The sequence below is a fragment of the Callorhinus ursinus genome, unplaced genomic scaffold (genome assembly GCF_003265705.2).
Source record: "Callorhinus ursinus isolate GAN/ISIS: 27379988/994484 unplaced genomic scaffold, GSC_fseal_2.0 scaffold55, whole genome shotgun sequence".
In the NCBI taxonomy this organism is placed as follows: Eukaryota; Metazoa; Chordata; class Mammalia; order Carnivora; family Otariidae; genus Callorhinus; species Callorhinus ursinus.
The window spans coordinates 5,643,104-5,665,917 of record NW_027397117.1 but is presented as its reverse complement, the minus strand read 5'-3'; the positions used below and the strand labels follow the sequence as shown (position 1 = coordinate 5,665,917).

The window sequence follows — 22,814 nt, the reverse complement described above, 5'->3', positions numbered from 1 at the left end:
TGTCTACCCCCCCCCCCAGGAGCCGGTAGCTGGCAGGAAAATGTGCATTTGGAAATGAACGCTGCAGGTGCCCAAGGAATAAAGAAAGACACATACACACACACACATACACACACACACACACACAAAGCCAATCAGAAAGAAAAAGAAAAGAAAACAAAAAAAGGAAAGGGAGAGGGACAATTCAGTGACAAGCCCTTCAGATACCAGCTAGGATTTTATTCCTTCCTCCCACCAGTCTTCCCTGGTGTACCTTTTTCCGTCCTTTAACCAAACTGCTCGTGTACACACACACACACACACACACACACACACAAATGTTCCTATGTGTATAGATATTATAATTAACCCTTTCTGTAATAGCCCCACATAGAATACAGGGAGAGATTCCATCCTTTCCTCTCTTCTCTCCCCTCCTCCCTCCTTTCTCCCAACCGAGAGAAAACGCCCCCTTCCCCAGCTTCACCAAAAAAAAAAAAAAAAAAAAAGGCAGGGAAGGGGGGGCAAAGACAAAACCCCATCAGTCTCCAGTCCCGAGGACACCCAGAACCAGGAAAGGTATATACTATACAGACACACACACACGGACATATGGTTCTGGAGAAAGCACACAGAGAACGGTCCACAGGCGCCCCAAACCCAGCAAAGAGACTTCCACCAGCCAAGAAGCCATGATTGGGGAGGGAGAGGAGGAAGGAGTAGGGGCAGAGCTATCCGTGGAGGGGGGCGCATTGTTGTGATGCCTGAACCCCTTTCTCCCTGCCCATCTGCTGAGGAAGGGGTGCAGGGAGGGGGCGCAGGCGAAAGGCGAGCGAGAACGAGGAAACGAGGAGACCAGGCACGGCTTTGCGATTCCCTCCTGCTGCCTGTCTGCCCGCGCCCCCAGCTCTCCCCCCAACAATAAGACCTCAGCCTAGACAGACAGACAGCCAGACAGACCGGAGCGCGGCGGGGGAGGTAGCGGAGCCGGGCGCAGCCGAGTGGGGTCGTGCATAAAGGGAAACCGGGGGGAGGGGGTCCCCCTTACCTCCAGCGCTTCAAAAGTGACAAAGCTGGTCATGGCAAATCCATCAATGATGTCCTCTTCGGCAGAGGTGGACTCTCTCCGCTTCCTCCGCGGGGGTCTGGGCCGGGACGGGGCGGAGGACGGGGGCTTCCCATTGTCTTCCTTGTCGGAGCCCGACGACGAGGCGAGCGAGGGCGCCCGGGTCCGGCCGGCCCCGCCGCCGCCGGCCGCGCCGGCCCCCAGCCCGCCCCGGGAGCGCCTCTCCCGGTCTCGCTGCGACCGCGACCGCCGCTTTTTGCGGAGTCCATGGCCCCGCGTCGGGCCATCCATGGCTCTGCCGCGCCGGGGTCTCCCCGCTCGCCGCCCGCCCGCCCGCCACAGGCTCCGGCCGCGGCCACACAAAAAAATTGACACCAACCCCTCCCTCCCCCTCCTCGGCTTCCCTCCGCCCCGTGGAGGGCGCGGGGGAGACGGCGGCCGAAAGAAGGGAGAGAGGGGAAGAAAGAGAGGAGAAAGAGAAGGGGGAAGGGGCGGAGAGAGGGAGGAGGGACGGGAGCGAGGGCGAGAGGCGAGGAGCCCAAGTGCGGGGCTCCCCACAGCACCGCGGGTCGGAGATTCCTGTGAGCAGCGCCGAGCAAAGTAATGGCTGAACACACAGGTCTCCTTTAGAGGCAAAAAAAATAACTCACCAAGCAGGCAATAAATCAGAATAGCGGAATGCTTTGATCAAGAGACTGGGAGGCTCCGGGGAGCCCTCCCCGCGGCCATTCTCCGCCGCGCCCCCCGCCCCCCGAAAAACGCCGGCCCCCCGATTCGAAACCGGGTCCGAAAAGGTCGCGGGAAAGTGGGGGCAATGAACTTCACCCGCCCCTCGCGCAGGAAAACACCCCCGCCGCCTCTCACACACGCCTCAGAGAAAACTCACTCCCAGGCTCCAAAATTTTTAAGAAATGCATCCAAGGGAGGCCAAGGCTTCCGAGCGACCTGAGAGGGACGAGACCCCCCAGAGAGGGAAGCATAATAATGAAATAATTGGGAGGGAAGAGGGCGAAACTGGAAGAGGTGGAGGAGAAGGGAGGTGGAGGAAGGGAAGGAGGATGCTGGAGCAGTTGTGGGGCTCGCTTTTCGGTCCTGGAGGGGGGAGGAGAGGAGATGAAAGAAGAGAAGAAGCAGACCCTGACGCTGCCACCCACCCCCCACCCCTCAAAAAAAATTTTTTTCCAGTCCCAGAGAAGAGGTCACCCTTCCTCAAAAAAGGGAGGGGGTGAGTCAGTCGACGAGGAAAGCAGAAAGAAATCTCCAGCGGGAGAGACACCGATGTGCCGCCGCCGCCGCTGCCTCTTCTCTTCGCCCAGCCCGAGGGAGAAGCGCGGCCAGGAAGCGCCGGGAACGCCGCTGTCGCCGCCGCCGCTAACGCTACCGCCGCCGCCGCCGCGAGAGCCCCGAGCCGGAGGGTGCACGGCGTGTCCCCGGGCGGCTGCAGCGGGAGCCCGGGCACGGCCCCATCCTCCGCCCGCCCGCCTCGCTCAGCTCCCGCTCCTCCCCCTCCGCGGCCGGCCCACCGCCGCCGCCGCCCGCCTCAGCCCAGCCCCGCGCCCGCCCGCACGCGCGCGCGCGCGCACGCGCCCCCGCCCTCCCCGCGCCTCGCTCGGCGCGCGCTCCCGCCCCCGCGGCCCCGGTCGGCTGGATCACGTGGCCCGCTAGGCTCCCTCCGCCCCCGCCCCCTCCCCAGTTGTAGAGTGTGTAGAAAGCAAAAGGCTGGGGGCTGGCCGCGCTCGCGAGCCCAGGGCATGCGCGCTGGGGCGGTCGGGCCTGCGCACTGGGGGCGGAGGGGAGCCGGGAGTGGGGAGCGGGGGCGTGCAGGGGGCTGCCAGCGTGGGGTCGGCTGCGGCCCGGCGGAGTTGGCGCGCGAGGGTGTGGAAGCCGCGGAAATAATCCCGCCGGTCGCACCGGGGTCGCGTGCGGGCCACGGTCCCCTGTCTACTCCGCTCTCCCAGCTTCGCGCCCCCCGCAGCCTCTTTGGGACACTTGTCCCTCGACCCCCTACACCAGGCCTGCCAGAGGCGCCGGAGCAGCCTGCTCGGGAGGCTCCCAGAGTATTTATCCTGGGCGACCTGCGCAGCGAGGGAAGGAGGGATTTCTGAGAAGGGACACAAGGGGGGGGCTTCCCTGGGAGGGGGACGCGACTGCAGGCGACAGAAAAGGAAGAGGGTGCCAGAGGGCGGGCCTCTGCTCTGCTGGGGGACACTGAGAGGCTCCACGGCCGGAGTTGGAAACTTTACTCCCACGTGGTAGCACAACGCGTGACCGAGTGACCCCGCGCCCGTATGACCTCTGGGCCCTCCTCGCCTTCCAGCGGGGGCCCCTGGGACGCGCGGGCGGCCTCGGAGCGGGAAGCGCAAGGCTGTGCGCGGGGGGCCGAACTTGAACCTCGGCAGCCGCGGCGGGCAAGGGGGCGGGGCTGTAGGGGCCGGGACCGCCCCAGCCCGAAGACGGTTGGACCCGCAAAACTCTGTCCGTACCTCAGCCGGCCTCCTTTATTGGGGGGCCCAGGGGGTTCCCCGCTTTTCCTATCACTGCACCTCCTGCCGCCGCAAAGTAACTGATGCTTATAAAAAGTTGTATTGAAGAGTTGACTGCAGCCCAGAATCGATCAACAAGAGACCAGCCTCTCTAGGTAAAATAGCTGTGCGTTTTTCGGGGCACTGGAATTGCTCTGTCGGGATCAGAAAGACGCCGACAACCCTTTCTCACCAGCCTGTTAGCTACCCACTTCACTTTGTGTCTGGTACATAAAGTACTGTGGCACATCACCCCTTATCCCCAGGAGCCTACACTTGGGGAGGAAGAAAAGGAAATGAACTGATACTGTTAAATTGCTCACAATGGGTCGGGTGCCGTACTAGACTACGCTTTCTACACCCTTTCTCCTTTTTACTAAATCTACACGTTTTAGTACTACTGGAAGGAGGTGGTAAAGAAAAGGGCACGATAACCTGACATACCCAAGATTGGTTGATTCATTAATTCATTTCTTCACGTAACGATTATCAGGGCCTGCGGTGTACAAGGCAGTTCTACGTGCTGGGAATTCAGTGGTACACAAAACAGAGAAGGTCCTTCCTTCTTGGGTTGTAGCAAGCAAGTCTCGCTTATGCACTCTCTGGCCATTTAATGGTCATTCCCTTAAGTCACACTCCTTCAGCATCCCCTTTTCTGGATCTTTATGAAATCAAGGTTGGGGGCAGGCAGGATGGGAGGATGGTGGGAAACAAGTTCCAAGAGCAGAGAGGAGCAACCACTGAACTGTGAATAAGACAGGCTTTCTGCCTTCCCAGGGAACAGACCCTTTGACCTTAGGCAAGACTCTTAAATGACTAGTTTTCTCATCTGTAAATCAAAGAGTTTCAATTAAATGTTCAAAAAGTTCCCTTTCAGGTCCACACTGGCCTGCTCAAAGGATATCTTTTCAAGTAGACCGTGTGCTTTATTTCTTGAGAAAAGTGACCAATATAAGGGATCTGATTCAATTTATTAAGAACATGGTGCCACCTTCCAAAATTACCTCCCTAGCGTAACTGAGCTTGCTGCCCGTGGAGCAATTAGCTAAAACAGTGCCTCTGTACAGAGTGTAACTTTTGTGTTAACCTCTAGGATGCTGTCCCAGCAGCTCCTGAAATCCACACTAAGTTTATCAAGTTCACGCCTACCAAAAAAAGGCAAGTTCTTTGTCATTTAAAGGAAGGACATGGGTTCATTTTTGGGGTTTTTAGGAATGTGAAAGGTGTTTAGACACTGATAAGTTTCTGTGAAAACTAAGAACTTGCAGTTACAGTCACTTTTCACAACTTTAGGGGTTAGGTTGAGGAAGGTGTGAAATTGGCAAATATAATAAAAAGTATAATATTAGTGACTTTCCAGAGTAGCCCTTGGCAGTCCTGTCTTTAAAGAGTAATGTCTGGTAGGAAAAAAAAAATGGATGGTAATGCACTGCATCCAAGAACCTTGCCTCTGGCAAGAGTAATTTGCAAATGCATTTTGGGATAATGTTTAAATGATTTTTTTTCAGGGTCCAAGTGCAATGCTCACTGGAATTGGTAATGCCTTTTGGGTCAGAGTTTCAATTTTCTTCCATCAGAGAATTAAAATTGTGTATTATGTTGCCCATATCTATTTCTAATTCTCCATATCATCTATGTTGTAAGAGCAACATGATTAATGTTGTAATGATTAATAACTACCATATAATAAGTTAAGTACTTATTGTGTGCCAGGCACTGTTCTAAGTTAATTCTTGTGAATTTTGAGAAAGGTTTTATTATACCTATTTTAGAGTTGAGTAAACTGAGGCTTAAGGAAGTTAAGCAAAGGCGCACCTTGGTAGCTCAGTCGGTTAAGCGTCAGACTCTTGATTTCGGCTCAGGTCACTGTCTCGGGGTTGTGAGATGGTGCCGCACGTCGGACTCTGTGCTGAGCGTGGAGCCCGTTTAAGATTCTCTCTCTTCCTCTCCTTCTGCCCCTCCCCCTCCACGTGTGTGCATGCAAGCTCTCTCTCTAAAAAAAAAAAAAAATCAAGCACAAGTAGCATGGCTTTTCATGGTAAGCTTAATTTGGTTTGAGTGACTCCATAACTTGTTCTCTTCGTGGTTATACTGAATGCCTTCCTCAGAATGATTCCTCAAGAAATCAAATGCTCTGTATAGAGTGCAACCACTTTGGAAAACTGGCAATATCTACTCAAGTTAAACATATGAACACTCCATGGCCCACCAGTTCCTTTCCTAGGAATATACCAATATCAAATGTGTACCAAAAGAGACCTATTAAACAGCTCAGAGCATTATCATAACCCCAAAACTGGAAACAACCCAAATGTTCATTGGCAGTAAAATGGGGAAATAATTGGTGATCTATTCATAAAATGGAATACTATACATCACTGAGAATGAACAATCTACTTCCAAATGCAGTAACATATAGGAATCTCATAAACATGATGCTAAGTGAAAGAAGCGAGACACACAAGAGTATGTGTTGTGCAAAAACAGGCAAAACTCATTTATGCTATCAAGTCAGGACAGTGGTTACCTTTAAAGGGGCCTACTGACTGGGAGGGGGCATAAATAGGGCTTCTGAGGAATTAATCATGTTCTGTTTCTTGGGCTTGGTGGTGGTTGCACATGTTATGTTCAGTTTGTGAAAATTCATTAAGCTGTACTATTATAATACATGCACTTCTCTATGTGTATTATACTTCAAAAAATGTAAAATGCAATGTATAAGTGTGGAGGGTCTTGTTTGTATGCATATGAGTATTTATAGGATACTTTATTTTTTTATGTATCAGTGACACGGTCCAAATGCTCATCAACAGTAGAATAGATAAATAAGCTATGGTTTATTCACACAACACTGCACAGTGTGAATGCACAATGGAATACTGTATAGTAAACCAAAATAAAGCATAGCATAGGATCAGATTTCTTACCAGGCAGAAAGAAAGATAAAGCTTTAACTTGAAATGGGCAGTTTGAATGAGCTCATAATTCATATCAGCAAAAGCTTAGGTGAATTCTTTGCCAAAAGATTGTAGTTGATAAAGAGTAAAGCTCAAGAAATAATTCCATAAGAGGTTGCTTGTTTAGTAGGGAAGACACTAAAGTGGTTCTGGAAAACACAAAGGAAAAAACTTACATCTGTGTTCAGGAATGAAATACTTAACACAGGAGAGCCTCTCCAGTTGTGCGATCTTTTATTCGAATCGATGATTAATACTCAAACTATATCTTGAACATTCAACCTTGACTAGTCAGAGAATACTATTACAGCTCAATGACTGAACTAAACTGAGCATTCCAAGCAGCAATAGCTGTCTTCGGTACCAGATTTTCTAAATTACTAAACTTTTATATCCCTCTGAAGTCTCACACTTTGCACTCTTCCAACAGGGCAATTATTAATACATCTTTCTTTTTTTTTTTTAAGATTTCATTTATTTATTTGACAAAGGCAGAGATAGCAAGAGCAGGAACACCAGCAGGGGCAGTGGGAGAGGGAGAAGCCGGCTTCCCGCCGAGCAGGGAGCCCAATGCGGGGATCGATCCGAGGACCCGGGGATCATGACCTGAGCCGAAGGCAGACGCTCAACGACTGAGCCACCCAGGCGCCCTTAATACATCCTTCTTGACATTACATACTAGTATATAATATTTGAATTTAATTTATTAGGAAGATTGATTTTTAACTCAAGGCAGCTTAAGGTTTATGTTTTGGTCGTTTATAACTTTCAGTTATTTAGCGTGTGTGTCTGCCCTGAGACCAAGGTAGAACTGAGCTGGTTAATGGATCTGTCTTCATGCCATTTCCAAATGAGCAAACAGGAGACTAACACATTTACTATCCCTTCTTTAACCCTCATAAGTTGTTTTTAATAATAAGTATTCCTGGGGAGAAGTGATAGCTTGCATTAACTGACACGTAGCCCATCAGCAAGGACATTGTTGTAACTTTGCCCCAATTATCACCTGCTGTTTTAATTTTTTTTTCTGCATTGGAGGTTGTTTTTCAAAGTGCAGTTTTAATGTTCAAAAAAGGTGGGGGGGCGGAAATGTGTGGTTCAACTTGCTAAACGTTGTGCCACTTTCCATAATATTGTGCAATAAACTTTGATCTTTACAGGTGCCTGTGATGAATGACACATGGATCAACCCGTAGTCTTCAGAGTCTGTCATGTGAAGCCAATGAAAGATATCTGCTAGTAACCAAATGATGATCATGTAAAAAGGTAGTTCTGCAAGTTTTAATGAACTTTAGATTTTCACAAAATTAACCAGTCTTTCTGTCCCTTCTCAAGGCAATGCCTTCTACTTGACATGATCAGATGGGAAAATTGATGGATAATCACAAGAAAAAACTTGAAATGACTTTTTAAAGGTACCAGTGGAAGACCTCTGTATTTATTACAAGTTATAACTCTGAGGAACAATTTCTGTATGGGATTTGGTAGATGACTTGTGATGAATTGTGATTTTGTCTTCATTTTTATTTGAAGAGCAATATAGATCTAAAAGGATCATATTCAGAATAGGTAACATCCGATATGAAAAAAACTATCAGTCCTTTAGAATTACATAAAGAATACAATAAATTATAGCCCAGACCTAGTTGCAAGCTTCTATTTATAAAACATAATAATTATCGGGGCGCCGGCTGGCTCGGAGGAGTATGTGACTCTTGATCTTAGGGTGGTGAGTTCGAGCCCCACGTTGGGTGTCAAGATTGCTTAATTAAATAAAAATTTTTAAAAATAAAAGTCATAACACATAATAATGATTTTAAAGTTCTGTGTTCAAGGCCTTTTGTGGTCTGGTCCCAGTTATATTATCAACCTCGTTTATTATAGCATATTTCTATGCATCCCAAGCTAAGCACTTGCATAGAAGACTTGCATGCCTTTGCCCATACTGATGCATCAGCCCAGAACCTCCTTTCCTGCCGTCTGAACTTGCTAAATGTCTCCTCACCCATCAAGACCCATTTATCCATCAAAGCCAATTCATCCAAAAGCTTCCTCTGATTGCTACTTCTATTCAGAATTAACAGCTTCTTCTCTACTTATGTGGCATTTTAATTTCTGTATATTTTAATTATCCTTATAGATTTCAAATTAATATAGTAAACAATCATGTACTCTCGCTGTGGTTTAAGAAATAAAATATTTCCAGGAGAACCTGGGTGGCTCAGTCAGTTAAGGATCTGAGCTCAGGTCTTGATCTCAGGGTCGTGAGTTCAAGCCCCTCATTGAGCCTACTTTAAAAAAATTCCAAAATACTGGAGTCCTCCTTTGTACCTCTTCTGAAATTGTATCCTTCCTCCTCCCACTTTCTTCCCCCCCCCAGGAGGATCATTATCCTAAATGCCATGATTATTATTTCATCCATTTCTCTCTATTTTTACTTTATTAGAAGTATTCCTAAACAATATATACTATTGCTTTGCATGTTTTAAAATATATACATGATATCAGTCTATATGTATTTTTCTAAAACTTGTTTTTTATATTCATTGTTTTATTTCTGAGAGTTGTTGATACATATAGTTCCTATGCATTCATTTTCACTTTTGCCTCTTTTAGTGTATGACTATTCCGTAACAGACTTATTTATATCTTGTCAATAGACATTTAGTGGTTTACATTTTTTTATTTTAATTCCAGTGTAGTTAATGTACAGTGTTCTATTGGTTTCAGGTGTACAATGTAGTGATTCAACACTTCCATGCCTCACCCAGTGCTCATCATGATGACTGCACTACTTTTTTTTTTAAGATTTTATGTATTTATTTGAGAGAGAGAGTGAGCACAAGTGGGGAGGAAAGGCAAAAGGAGAGGGAGAAGCAGACTCGCGCTGAGCAGGGAGCCCGACTCGGAAATCAATCCCAGGACCCCAGAATCATTGAGCCAAAGGCAGATGCTTAACCAACTCAGCCATGTAGGCACACTGATGACTGCTCTCCTTCACCCCCATCCCCTATTTCCCCAATCCCCCTACCCGCCTTCCCCCTGGTAACCATCTGTTTGTTTTCTGTATTTAAGAGTTTGTTCTTTGGTTTGTCTCTTTTTTCCCCTCCTTTGTTCGTTTTGTTTCTTAAATTCCACATATGAGTGAAATCACTGAATTATCTCGCTGAGCATAATACTCTCTAGCTCCATTCATGTTGTTGCAAATGGCAAGATTTCATTCTTTTTTATGGCTGAGTAATATTCCATTGTATGTATATACCTTTCCTTTATCCATTCATCAGTCGATGGACACTTGAGCTGTTTCTATAACTTGGCTATTCTAAATACTGCTACAATAAACATAGGGCCTTAGTGCTTTTGTATTTGGGGGGTAAATACCGAGTAGTGCAATTACTGGATCAGAGGGTAGTTCTATTTTTAATTTTTTGAGGAACCTCCATACTGTCTTCCACAGTGGCTGCACCAGCTTGCATTCCCACCAACCGTGCACGAGTGTTCCTTTTTCTCCACATCCTCGCCAACACTTGTTGTTTCTTGTGTTGTTGATTTTAGCCATTCTGATATGTGTGAGTTGATAACTCATTGTAGTTTTGATTTGCATTTCCCTAATGATGAGTGATATTGAACATCTTTTCATGTGTCTGTTGGCCATCTGGATGTCTTTGGAGTAAATGCCTGCTCACGTCTTTTGCTTATTTTGTTAAATCGGATTAGTTGTTGTTTGGGTGTTGAGTTTTACAAGTTCTTTATAAATTTTGGATAGTTACCCTTCATCAGATATGTCATTTGCAAATATCTTCTCACATTCAGTAGGTCATCTTTTAGTTTTGTTGGTGGTTTCCTTTGCTGTGGGGGAGCTTTTAATTTTGATGTAGTCCCAACAGTTTATTTTTGCTTCTGTTTCCCTTGCCTGAGGAGACATATCTAGAACGATGTTACTGGTCGTTTACAATTTTTTGTCATTATAAATAACACAGATGAACAAGGAGACAGGGCCCCCCTTTTTTTACACCACTGTTATATAACTTGTTCTTCTGTTATTTTTGTTATTATGTACACATCCTGTGACCTTTTCTCATCACTTGGTAAACTCTATAGGATAGGGAGTAGGCAGGCAATAGCAGCTCCTCAATAAAAGTTATCTGGCTTGATGATTTATCCTTCCTGTATTTGAGTTTAGATTTTGTAGACTCAGGCTGTTGTGTTTTAATTATAGTGCAGATGAAGACTTGAATTTTTGGATTTTCATATATTTACTTCAGAAATCCTAAAATGAAGCCTCAAGGGACGGTTGATTTTGTCAGACTTAGTATGAAAATGGGTTCCTATCAAGCATCTGTCCTTAAAAACGAGTTTGTAGAATTTCTGAGCTCCTCAATGCCTCTGTCAACTTTGGAACACAATAGAGTTTCTCTATGAAATTGTGATTATCCAGTGATCTCATTTTTCTTCAAGTGCCTTTATTCTTTTGAAAGATCCTAAAAAGAGGAAACAACATCTTCATATGCAATGAAAATTTCTTGATGTTCAGAACAAACAAACACATTGTTGTTTCAACTATTCAAATAAAGAATGTTGCCAAGGTTCTAGGATGGGCTCATATTATTAGGATTTTTCATGAAATTGTTGTTTAAATAGCAGGGTAACTGATAAGAAATGAGCTATGAGAAGAAAATATTGATAATTTAAACTGTTTATGTGTTGTCAATACAATTCTATCCTATGTATGTTTACCCCCAAAGTTTTAGTTCTTAAATTTAAAAGACGAATATTATATATACAAAGATATTTACAGCATTATCACTTATAATAGGGGAAAAAAAGAAAAACAACATAAGTGCCCTACAATTAAGGATAATTAAGTAACTTATAACATGGAATTTTATGGATTTATTAAAATTACATGTATGATTTCATAAGGATATTTATCTGTTAACTAAAAACAGAACTATACACACCTTGGGATGACAATTGCTTTCAGAACTGTTATATAGTCTGTATAAAGTGTGGAAGGAACACAAAAACATACTGTCACTTTATTTTAGTAGTAATATGGATGGAAATTTATTTTTAAACTGCTTTTCTATATGTTAAATTCATTCAGTTATAAATAAAGCTTTGTAAGTATCATATTTCTTTTTGAATAAGGTGTGTGTATTAGGTGACTGACTGTCCTGGCTTGCTTGGAACCAAAAGGTTTCCCAAGATAGAGGACATTCAGTGCTAAAACTTGGACCATCTTGTGCAAACTGGGACATTTGGTCACCCTATAATGTGTCTTTGATTGGTAGGAGAAGGTGGGAAGAAACTGTAATTTTATTTCAATTGTCAGGATATAAACTGGATACCAGTTTGATCACTAACTAGAAATTATTTATATTTGAAACTCTACTCTTCCATGTTGTGGCTAATCTTGTAAAATTGCATACAAAATCTTAAAGAGACAACCTTCTACTAATTGCATATTCACCTGGTATCTATTTCAACAAATGAAATTACTCTCAGCACACATTAATTGACATAATTACTGAAACACCAAAATCAGATTAGCCACTGTAGCTCAAAGAAAAAAAAAGAAAGGAAATCATTGCTCCAGCAAATTGTAAAAGTACTAAAAAGAGAAAGAAAGAAAGAAAAAGACTTGAGAAGGTTGTTCAACTTGTAGATAGTTTTTTAAATAAAGCCAGTAAAACATGGCTATTTCAATATTCATGCATGAGATAATTCTGGGTTCTTAACGGTATATTTTGGCTATATTGCAGCTTAAAAGTAAGTCTTTCTAATATCCTGCACTTTGTTGATTGTTCTTCTAATCTCTATTGTGTGTGTTTTAGTGGCTAGCACTCTTATTCAAAGACAAATTGTACCCACTATTATTATCTGTTTTCATAATTAACAATCATACAGTTATTCTAGAAGCCCAACAGCAGCAACAATGACATCTTTGTATCTGCAAAAAGCTTACTTTTCAAATTTCTGGCTCTTTTTCCTAAAACACTGACATCATAGTAAAACATTGTTCTGCCTGCTTTGGGTTCGAATCGCCTGGTAAATTAGAGAAACATGGAGATAACAACAAAAAAAAGACATATATTAGTACAATTCTGCAAAGCAAAAAAATCTCTGCTAGCACTTTGTCATTTCTGTGGCTTGAGTACATGGAATCTATTGTTTCATGGTCTTACTTCCTCGTTTCCTATGCCAGATTGTTCTTGCCACTTAAAATGTAATTTCTTGCACAACTCACCTTCCATGCTGTCTGTTCCAGTATCGTTCTATTATTAGAATACCTTTGCTTTCAAGGGTCTTTTATCAAAGCTCATTAGCATTCTTGATCATCATCATGATTATTGCCATTTTTATTTATTTTTGCTCGTCTGGGCAGAATGTTTTCTCTTTACTGCAACATTGTTTTGTTCTCTCTATCATTAATAACTAGTCTTACAGATTAGTATAGAATTCTGCTTTTTGTTGAAAATTAACTCCCATGAATCAGAGAAACATGAAGAAAACAAATGTAGACACATTGTGGTACATTTCTTCAAAATAAAAAGAGAGAGAGGCTCAGATTCTTTGTTACATCATATGGAATCAAGCACTTCACCACCTATAAAATCTTTTACAAACTTTTGCTTCTACATTATTAATTCCTAATTGCATTTCCTATTAATAATAACTTAATTTTATCTAACAGAAATATAGCGATATTACAACCAAATATATAATGGGGCCAAAATAGGGGGGGAAGAAAAAATAAGAAAGGAAGATATACTTCACCATAAAAAACAAGAGAGATTTTTGTGCATTATTTGTATTATATGTACCATTCTCCTCAAGATTTAGGTCTTGTCTCATATTATGGAGAAATTGCAGAGACAGAAATAGTAGAATGTGTTTGCTCTGTTCAACACCTAATAAACGTTTACTTTTCTTGTATTCCCCATGTTAGGCACCCCAACCTTAGCCTTCACTTAATACTGTGTAAAATTCTAACAGCATGTCAGAGTTTCTGTACCTCTACCTTCACCACACACAAACACAAACACACCAGGATTTATCCGTAGCCAAGTCCATATTGACCAATTCTTTCCTCCATTCTGCCAGAGATCTGTTGGTTATCCCAATTCACCTTTGTAGAGGACAATCCAAACAGTAATTTACAGCCACCATTGGTGAGGGATGCCAAAACCTTTGGGAAACAGGATATTCACAAAGTCTCAGTGTTAACACCTAAGATCACTTATTAATTACAAGGGGAAAGGGAATTTTAACATTGCAGACATTTGGTAACTACCACTTTAACCGAATGATCAAACACTGCATCATCAATTATATCATATACCTCTGATGTCATGCAGTGAGGACACAACAATATGTATATAATATTCCTTCCAAAAATATTTAACCTGAGTCTAATCATTGGGACACAGTGAGACAAATCTAAAGTGAGGGACATTCTGCAAAACAACTGGTCTGAACTCTTCAAAAATGTCAATATCATGAAAAGAAAACAAACAAAAAGGCTGGGAAATTGTAGAACAGGGGAGCATAAAGAGATAGGACGAGTGAATGCAACATAATCCTTGATTGGATCCTAGAACACAAAAATAAATAAATTCAGCTGCATAGGACATTATTGGGACAACGGGAAATTTGAATATAGAGAATATTTTAGGTAATAGTGTTGAATCAATGGGGGCACGTGGGTGGCTCAGTTGGTTAAGTGTCCGACTCTTGGTTTCAGCTCAGGTCATGATTTCAGGGTTGTGGGATCAAGCTCTGAGTCGGGCTCTGCACTTGTCAGGGATTCTCTTTCTCCCTCTGCTCCTCCATCCCCCAACCCAACTCTCTCTCTCAAATAAAAAATAAATCTTTTAAAAAATAGTATTGTGGGGAGCCTGGGTGGCTCAGCCGTTGGGCATCTGCCTTCGGCTCAGGTCATGATCCCAGGGTCCTAGGATTGAGCCCCGCATTGGGCTACCTGTTCAGCGGGAAGCCTGCTTCTCCCTCTCCCACTCCCCCTGCTTGTGTTCCCCCTCTCGCTGTCTCTCTGTCAAATAAATGAATAAAATCTTTTAAAAAAATAAAAATAAAAAATAGTATTGAATCAATGTTAAATATCTCAAGGAATTGTCTTGTGGTTATGTGGGAGAATGCCCTTTTTCTTAGGAGATGTAAAAGTATTTAGAGATGAAGTGTCATGGTGTTTGCAATAAATTCTCAAATGGTTTGGCAATGCCTATATATGCAGGAAGGGAGCAGAGAAAGAGAAATAGAAGTGGAGAGGAAGCAAATGTGGCAAAATGTTAACAATTGGTAAATCGAAGTGAATGGCTTTTCATTGTATATTCCTGCAGCTTTTCTGAAGGTTTGAAATGTGGCACAATAAAAAGCTGGGGGAAACATGGTAAACCAAAACCTTGCATTTCTCGGGAAAGGAAGTCCAAAAGTTAATGTATTAAACCAAAATGCTTTTCTTCGGGCCTACAAGAAAATACGATAGACTCCAAATGTATGGGCTTAAGCATCACTGTAAAATGAGGCAGGATCAGCCCCAGTAGGCCAGCAGGACATTGCTCTAGAGACTACGTTGTTATGTACACTTGTTTCAGGAGATATGTATATTTACAGACATACATTTCTCTCTCCTATTCAATTATGTATGTAATTATATATATTATCTATTTTAATATATCATTTTATATATCATTAGAGATGCTATAGTCAAAGATATCCATTTTACAAATAAGCAGAGGCCCAGAGAGGTATGGTGCCTTGCCTAATGTCATACAGCTACACGGTGTTAGAGCTGAACTTAGAACCCAGGAGTCCTGTGCTTTATTAACTATTTTAGGCTTCCTGGGGCACCTGGCTGGTTCAGTCAGTGAAACATGTAACTCTTTTTTTGTTTTTTTAAGGTTTATTTATTTTAGAGGGAGAGAGAGAGAACATTCAAAAGCATGTGCGAGCAGGGGGAGGGGGAGAGAGAGAGAGAATCTCTATCAGACTCCCCACTTGGGCGCAGAGCCCGATGTGGGGCCAGAACCCTGAGAACATGACCTGAGCTGAAATCAAGAGTCTGATGCCCAATGGACTGAACCACCCAGGAGCCACTGGAGCATGTGACTCTTGATCTTGGGGTTGTGAGTTCGAAACCCAAATTGGAGACAGAGCTTACTTAATAAAAAATATTTCTTAAAAAAAAATCAACTATTTTAGGCTTCATCATTTCATTATTTCAACAAAAACAACAGCAACCACAATGGTCAATTTAGAATTTCCCAAACTACTTTAGTTTAGTAAAAAGCCTTTACTTTTTTCATGCTACACAATTCATCTCTCTTTTTCTACCAATCTGTGAAAATGCGACTACAGAACAGAAATTTACATGGCTCCAAAACCTTAAGCATATGAGATTTTTGGAAACTAACTGAAGACAAACTTATAATAGGAAATTATCATAGCCAGAAAGCAAAGTTTGAGCCCATGTGTTTCTGTCTACAAAAGTGACAGGACAGAATACAGATTAAACTTCATCGTCTAAAAAGAAATGATGCTTCATTTTCAAATTTGAATGAACTTTTTTAAAATTTATTTTTAAAAATTTATTTATTTATTTGAGAGAGAGAGCAAGCAGGGGGTTGGGGGTGGGAACAGAGGGAGAGAAGGAGTCTCAAGCAGATTCCCACTGAACGTAGAACCTGACACAGGGCCCCAATCCCACAACCCTGAGATCACGACCTGAGCTGAAACCAAGAGTTGAACACTCAACAGACTGAGTCACCCAGGCACCCCTTGAATGAACTTTTTTATGACCATTTTTGAGATGTGGTGTACTGTTTAATGGAATTTCTTTTTTTTTTAATTTTTTTATAATTTACTTTTTTAAAAGATTTTATTTATTTATTTGGCAGAGAGATAGAGCCAGAGAACACAAGCGGGGTAATGGCAGAGAGAGGGAGAAGCAGGCTCCCCACTGAGCAGGGAGCCCAATGTGGGGCTTGATCCCAGGACCCTGAGATCATGACCTGAGCCGAAGGCAGTCGCTTAACCGAATGAGCTACTCAGGCGCCCCAAATTTTTTTTAATTTTTTTTTTTTAAGATTTATATATTTGAGAGAGAGAGAGAGCAGTGCTCGGGCAGAGAGAAAGAGAATCCAAGCAGACTGCACTGAGCACGGAGCAGAGACTCAGAGCTGGATCTCACCACCCTGAGATCATGACCTGGGCTGAAACCAAGAGTCAGACATTTAACCCACTGCACCACTAGGTGCCCCGACTTAATGGAATTTCAAATTAGAAATTTAGTTAAATTCTGAGCTAAAAAACCTTTTCCTACCACTCTGCTTGATAAAATCTATGTGTGAGATACAAATGTGCTCAAAGTATTTCCACTCTAGTTTCTAACTCAAAGAAAAAATCCCCGGGAGTGAATTCCTGTTATTGTTGCTGTTGGATCCATATTGAAAAACCCAAGCCTCACTTCCCATTAACACCCCAGTTGCGTGGATGTCTGTCGTGTGCAAGAACATTCAAGGACTGTACGGAAAGAGTGACAGTGGCATTATGCCCGTGACTGAGTGCTGCCCAACATCCCTCTCTTTTTCTACCAGTCCTGTGTGAAAATGAGACTGTGGAGCAGAAGGACAATAACATTATAGTACGAATGACCTTAACAACAAGTAAACTCTGTTATTTGAATGGAGTAATGGATAGGCCTGAGCATTATCAGTCACTCTGGGAGTGACAGAAGTACACTTCCTGTTAGAGCATCAGAGCAAAAACCTTTTCAGCCTTGCATTTGTCTCAAGCAAGCAAAAAGGAGGTGATGCACAACAGTAAGAATGCTGTCTTCTGTACCACTTTTTCCAGAAATCTTTCATCTCGGCTGATGGAATTTGACATGAAATTAATTTGCCTTTTTTTTTTTTAAAGATTTTATTTATTTGACAGAGAGAGACACAGTGAGAGAGGGAACACAAGCAGGGGGAGTGGGGGAGGGAGAAGCAGGCTTCCCACTGAGCAGGGAGCCCGATGTGGGGCTCGATCCCAGGACCCTGGGACCATGACCCGAGCTGAAGGCAGACGTTTAACGACTGAGCCACCCAGGCGCCCCTTAATTTGCTTTATTAAACAGTCTCATCCCTCCTATCTCTTCAGGTGGCTTTTATTTTGCATACAGTGTGTGGAGTGCTGTAGAAACCTTTTCTTGCCCTTGGTAATGAAGATCCTTGCTCTTCCCCCCTCGAGGTATTACGACCATCGTCTCTGTAAAATGTGGACATATTTACTGTGTGAACAGTGTGTGTATTTCTTTGTTTCCTTGCTTAAGTATTATCCTGGCATAACTTCGTTGCTCCCAGCTGAATGCTGGAACTTGACATTAAGGCATAAAGAACCATGTAGGAAAATATCTTGCACCTGGTGCCAATCTACAAATTCTTACTCTTCCTGGAAGAGAAGGTCATTCAGGCACATGTATGGTACCAGAATCCAAAGGCAATGAAAGAAAGACCTTCTTGGCTATATTAAAAATAATTTTATTCACCCTCCGCGAGGCAAACCTGGAAGAAGATTAAGAGATAAGTTGCCCCCATTTATCATCATACAATCAATACATTCAGTCGACATTTCCCCTGACACTCTATTAAACCAGCCCCCTCTACTAGGAAGATAAAACTCTTTAAATAGAAAATAAGTAGACAGTGATGAACAGCAATATTATCCCTGCCTACAATTTAAGTTCCCAGGACTTTGGTAAACTTTTGAATCCTCTCTGCTTGGGGCATAAAATTCTATTTCCCTGCTATCTGGGGAAGAGCATTTGAATGACTTGCTCTTTCAGTGGAGTTTCATATTATAGGACAGAAGAATGACTCCTATACTTAGAGAATGAGTAGCAATGGCCTAGGTTTGCCATAAGTAGGGCATTATGACCCTACTAAATAAGGGACCAGGTAGATGTATACCCAGTTCTGCTTACCAAAATGACCTGCTATGGAAAGAGATTTATTATAAGGAATTGATTCATGCGATTATGGAGGCTGAGAAGTCCCATGATCCCCCGTTTACAAGCTTGAGACCCAGGAAGGCCAGTGGTACTGTTCTAAGGCCTGAGAACAAGGAAAACTATTGGTATAAATTCTAGTCCAAGTCTGAAGGCCTGAGAACCAGGAGTGCCAATGATGTAAGTCCCAGTCCAAGGGCAAGAGAATACCAAAGTCCCAGCTCAGTAAGGCAGGAAGTAAATTCTCCCTTCCTCTGCCTTTTTGTTCTATTCAAGTCCTCAAGGGACTGGATGATGCCACCCACATTGGGAAGGGCCAGCTGCTTTGCTCAGTCTACTAATTCAAATGCTAATCTCATCTGGAAACACCCTAATAGACATACCCAGAAATAATGTTTAGCCAAATATCTGGGCATTCCATACTCTGGTCAAAGTGACACCTAAAGTTAACCATCCCAGTTAGGAAACTAATATTTATTGACATTTACTAAGGTGCCAGGCAATGTTGTTTGTGCTTTGTATATACATTAGCTATCCCACTTGCCTGGAGGCTTCAGGAAGGTGTAGACCATGTCTCTCTCGCCGAGCTTTATCTTTTCAGTATCCAGCATAGTTCATAAGCTCACAGGGACTATTCACCAAATGAATAAATGAATAGAAGGACCTCATCAAATCCTCAAAACAAGCCTGTCACGTGGACAAGGTAGGGCACATCTTCATTTTCCAGATGAAGAAATGGGCCCAATAAGTTGAAGAACATTGTCATCTCATTAGAACTTTGAAGAAGTGTTTTCTGGCTATCTAAGCATCTTTCCAAATAATAAGAGTAAAGCAAGATTCTTATTGACTAATAAAAGACATGTTAAATACTAGAACAAGCCTGTGAAATCCAACATCCTGACTTGTTCAGTAAAGCCCTCACCACTCAAACATAACACTGTATCTCTCTGCATGGAGTAGGAGAATAGCTTTCCATTTAAAGCAAAAGACTCAAGACATTTTCTTTGTCAGTGTACCCAACACAATGACACCAGATGTGAGGATTGTGTAAAACATCTTTCAAGAAGTTGACTGTGTTATGTGAACAGTATTGACTTGAATGAGATACCAGCTATTACTCATCCCATTTTACAGATTGGGAAAATAAGCAATGAACAACCAAAGTAATTTAAATCTGTGAGTAGAATCTGGATTTCTTCAATCCCAGCCTTTCCCCCATCATAATAACCTGCTAGTGTCACTTCCTAGAAGTCTCAACTGAACCCACATGACTACAGGATTATTTTGTTTGACTCATACAGTATTACTATATTTTGTTGATTAAACCACAGGAGATAGTCTATGCTAATCTTAATTGCTGACCACTCTTAAAAATACAGATGATCTGGTAATGCCAAGTAGACTTCCATGACCACAATGTCTTCCTTTTACAACCTTTACTTTTTTTTTTTTTTTTGGTGGTGAAATATACATAACACGGGCACCTGGGTGGCTCAGTCAGTTAAGCATCTGCCCTCGGCTCAGGTCATGATCCCAGGGTCCTGGGATCGAGCCCCATGTCAGGCTAGCTGCTCAGCGGGGAGCCTGCTTCTCCCTCTCCCCTCTGCTCATGCTCTCTCTCTAAAATAAATAAATAAAATCTTTAATATATATATATACATAACACACAATTAACCATTTTAGCCTTTTTTAAGTGTGTAATTCGGTGACATTAAGAACATTCACTATGGTGCGCCTGGGTGGCTCAGTTGGTTAAGCGTCTGCCTTCGGCTCAGGTCATGATCTCAGGGTCCTGGGATTGAGCCCGACATCGGGCTCCCTGCTCAGTGGGGAGCCTGCTTCTCCCTTTCTCACTCCCCCTGCCTTTGTTCCCGCTCTTGCTGTCTCTCTCTGTGTCAAATAAATAAAATCTTAAAAAAAAAAAAGAACATTCACTATATTGTGCAACAATCACCACTATCCATTTCCAGAACTTTCCCATCAACTCCCTGAGATTCCCTCCCCTCCTCTAACCCCTAGTAGCCTCTGTTATACTTTTCTGTCTCTATGATTTTGCCTACTCTAAGAACCTCAAATAAGAAGAATCATTCATATTTATCCTTCTGTGTCTGGCTTATTTCACTGAGCATAACATTTTCAAGGTTCATCCATGTTGTAGGATATCAGAATTTAATTTCTTTTTAAGACTGAAAAACATCCCATTGTATGTACATACCACATTGTGTTTATCCATTTATCTGTTGATAAGACACTTGGGATGTTTCCACCTTTCGGCTACTGTGAACAATACTGCTATGAACATTGATGTACAAGTTTTCTGTTTGAATCTCTGTTTTTAATTCTTTTGGTATATACCTAAAAGTGAAACTGCTGGATCATATGGTAATTCTATGTCATCCAGTGGGTAAGATGGGTAGAAATATTTAAAATTCTTGAATGGCTAAAAATACTTTTATCCTATCTTCAAATTTAATTGGTAGTTTACCTGGGAACAAAATTCTGGGTTGAGAATCATTTCCCTTCCAGATATTGAGGCATTGCTTCATTTGCTCTAAGCTTCCGATTTTGCTTTGGAAATGTCTGATGCCATTGGGATTTTCAATTCATTATATGGGATCTGATTTTTCTTCTCTGTAAGGTTTTTGTTTTCTAAACTTTGCAAAGATATTTTTTTAGAACAGTTTTTGAGTTTTACAGCAAAATTGAGGGGAAGGTACAGAGATTTCCCATATACCCCCTGCCCTAATGCATGCATAGCCTCCTCATTATCAGCATCTCCCATCAGAGTGGTATATTTGTTACAATTGATGAACTTACATTGACACATCATATCACCCAAAGTCCATAGTTTACATAGAGTTCACTCCTGGTGTTGTATGTTCTATGGGTTTGGACAAATGTATAATCACATGTATCCATCATTATGGTGTCATACAGAGTATTTTTACTGCGCTGAAAATCCTCTATGCTCCACGTATTCATCCCTCTTTTCCCCTCCCCACAACCCCTGACAACCACTGATCTTTTTACTGTCTCCTTAGTTTTGTCTTTTCCAGAGTGCTGTGTAGTTGGAATCATATAGTAGGTAGCCTTTTCAGATTGGCTCTGTCACTTAGTAATATGCATTTAGGATTTCTCCATGTCACTTCATGCCTTGCTAGCTCATTTCTTTTCACCGCTGAATTATATTCCTTTGTTTAGATGTACCACAGTTTATCCATTCACCTACTGAGAGACATCTTGATTGCTTCCAAGTATTGGCAACTATGAAGAAAGCTGCTATAAACATCTGTGTGCAGGTTTTTGTAAGTTTTCAACTCCTTTGGGTAAATACCAAGGAGTGCAGATGCTGAATCATATACTAAGAGTATGTTTAGTTTTTGTTAGAAATCACCAAACTGTCTTCCAAAATGGCTGCATCAATTGCATTCCTATCAACAAGGAATAAGAGTTCCTGTTGCTCCAAATCCTCATCAGCATTTGGTATTGTCGATGAGTGCTCTGGATTTTGGCCATTATAATAGTACCTCACTGTTGTTTCAATTTCTGTAAGCTTTTAGAATATTCTCGTACTTTGTCTTCTGAAATTTCATGGTGCTGTATCTTGGCATGGAATGTTTTCTCATCTGTTATTATTAGGCACAATGCCTATTAACTCAGCCCCTTTTAAGCTAGGATGTTTTGGTTTTGGTGTATTATAATTTCCTCCTCTTCATTCTCTGGAACTTCAATTATTCATATGTTGAAACTCCTGAACTGATCTTACTTTCTTATCTTTTCTCTCATATTTACACCTCTTTGTCTTTTTGTCTTAATTTCTGAAAGATTTCTTCAACTCTGTCTTCAAACTTGTCCACTGAATTTGCTTCCCAGCTTCTAATTTCTAAGACCTACTGTTTCTGTCCCTTTTTAAGGCATCCTATTCTTTTGTGCATATAATATATCAGTTCCTCTCTCTATGGCTATTCATAGCTGTTTTCTTTCTACTCTCTGACTCTTTTTATTTTGCTTTCCTTATCCCTGCCCCATCCCCACACCCCCACGTGTGTTGTTCATTTTGGTCTCTGTCTTTCATTTTGGAGAATTTCCTCCAAATGTCTGGTTCCTTGGCTGTCTGTTCATATTAAAGAATATGGCATTAATAAGCTGATCTTAAATACCAGGCTCCAGAGAAGGTTGGTGCATGGAAAGCTTCATCACAGGGTGATGTGGCTTCAAGCTGGCTTTGTCACTGATACAACCTATAAATGCTGGCATCTGTAGGTCTTTTTTTTTTTTTT

The 22,814-nt window shown here is 42.4% G+C and overlaps 1 protein-coding gene across 4 annotated transcripts in view; it reads right to left on the bottom strand.

Annotated features, from left to right (window-relative positions):
- Positions 1 to 22,814, bottom strand: part of AUTS2 (activator of transcription and developmental regulator AUTS2) — a 1,158,197-nt gene that overhangs the window by 1,120,634 nt on the left and 14,749 nt on the right. For 3 of the 4 annotated variants that reach the window (XM_073884253.1, XM_073884254.1, XM_025864507.2), the window contains exon 1: positions 1,028 to 2,567. The exons of the other annotated variant lie outside the window; for it this stretch is intronic. In XM_073884253.1, the coding sequence (XP_073740354.1) occupies positions 1,028 to 1,336 (309 nt within the window). In that variant the 5' untranslated portion in view covers positions 1,337 to 2,567. Of the gene's footprint in view, positions 1 to 1,027; positions 2,568 to 22,814 lie in introns of those variants that run through there. 4 annotated transcript variants of the gene reach the window in all.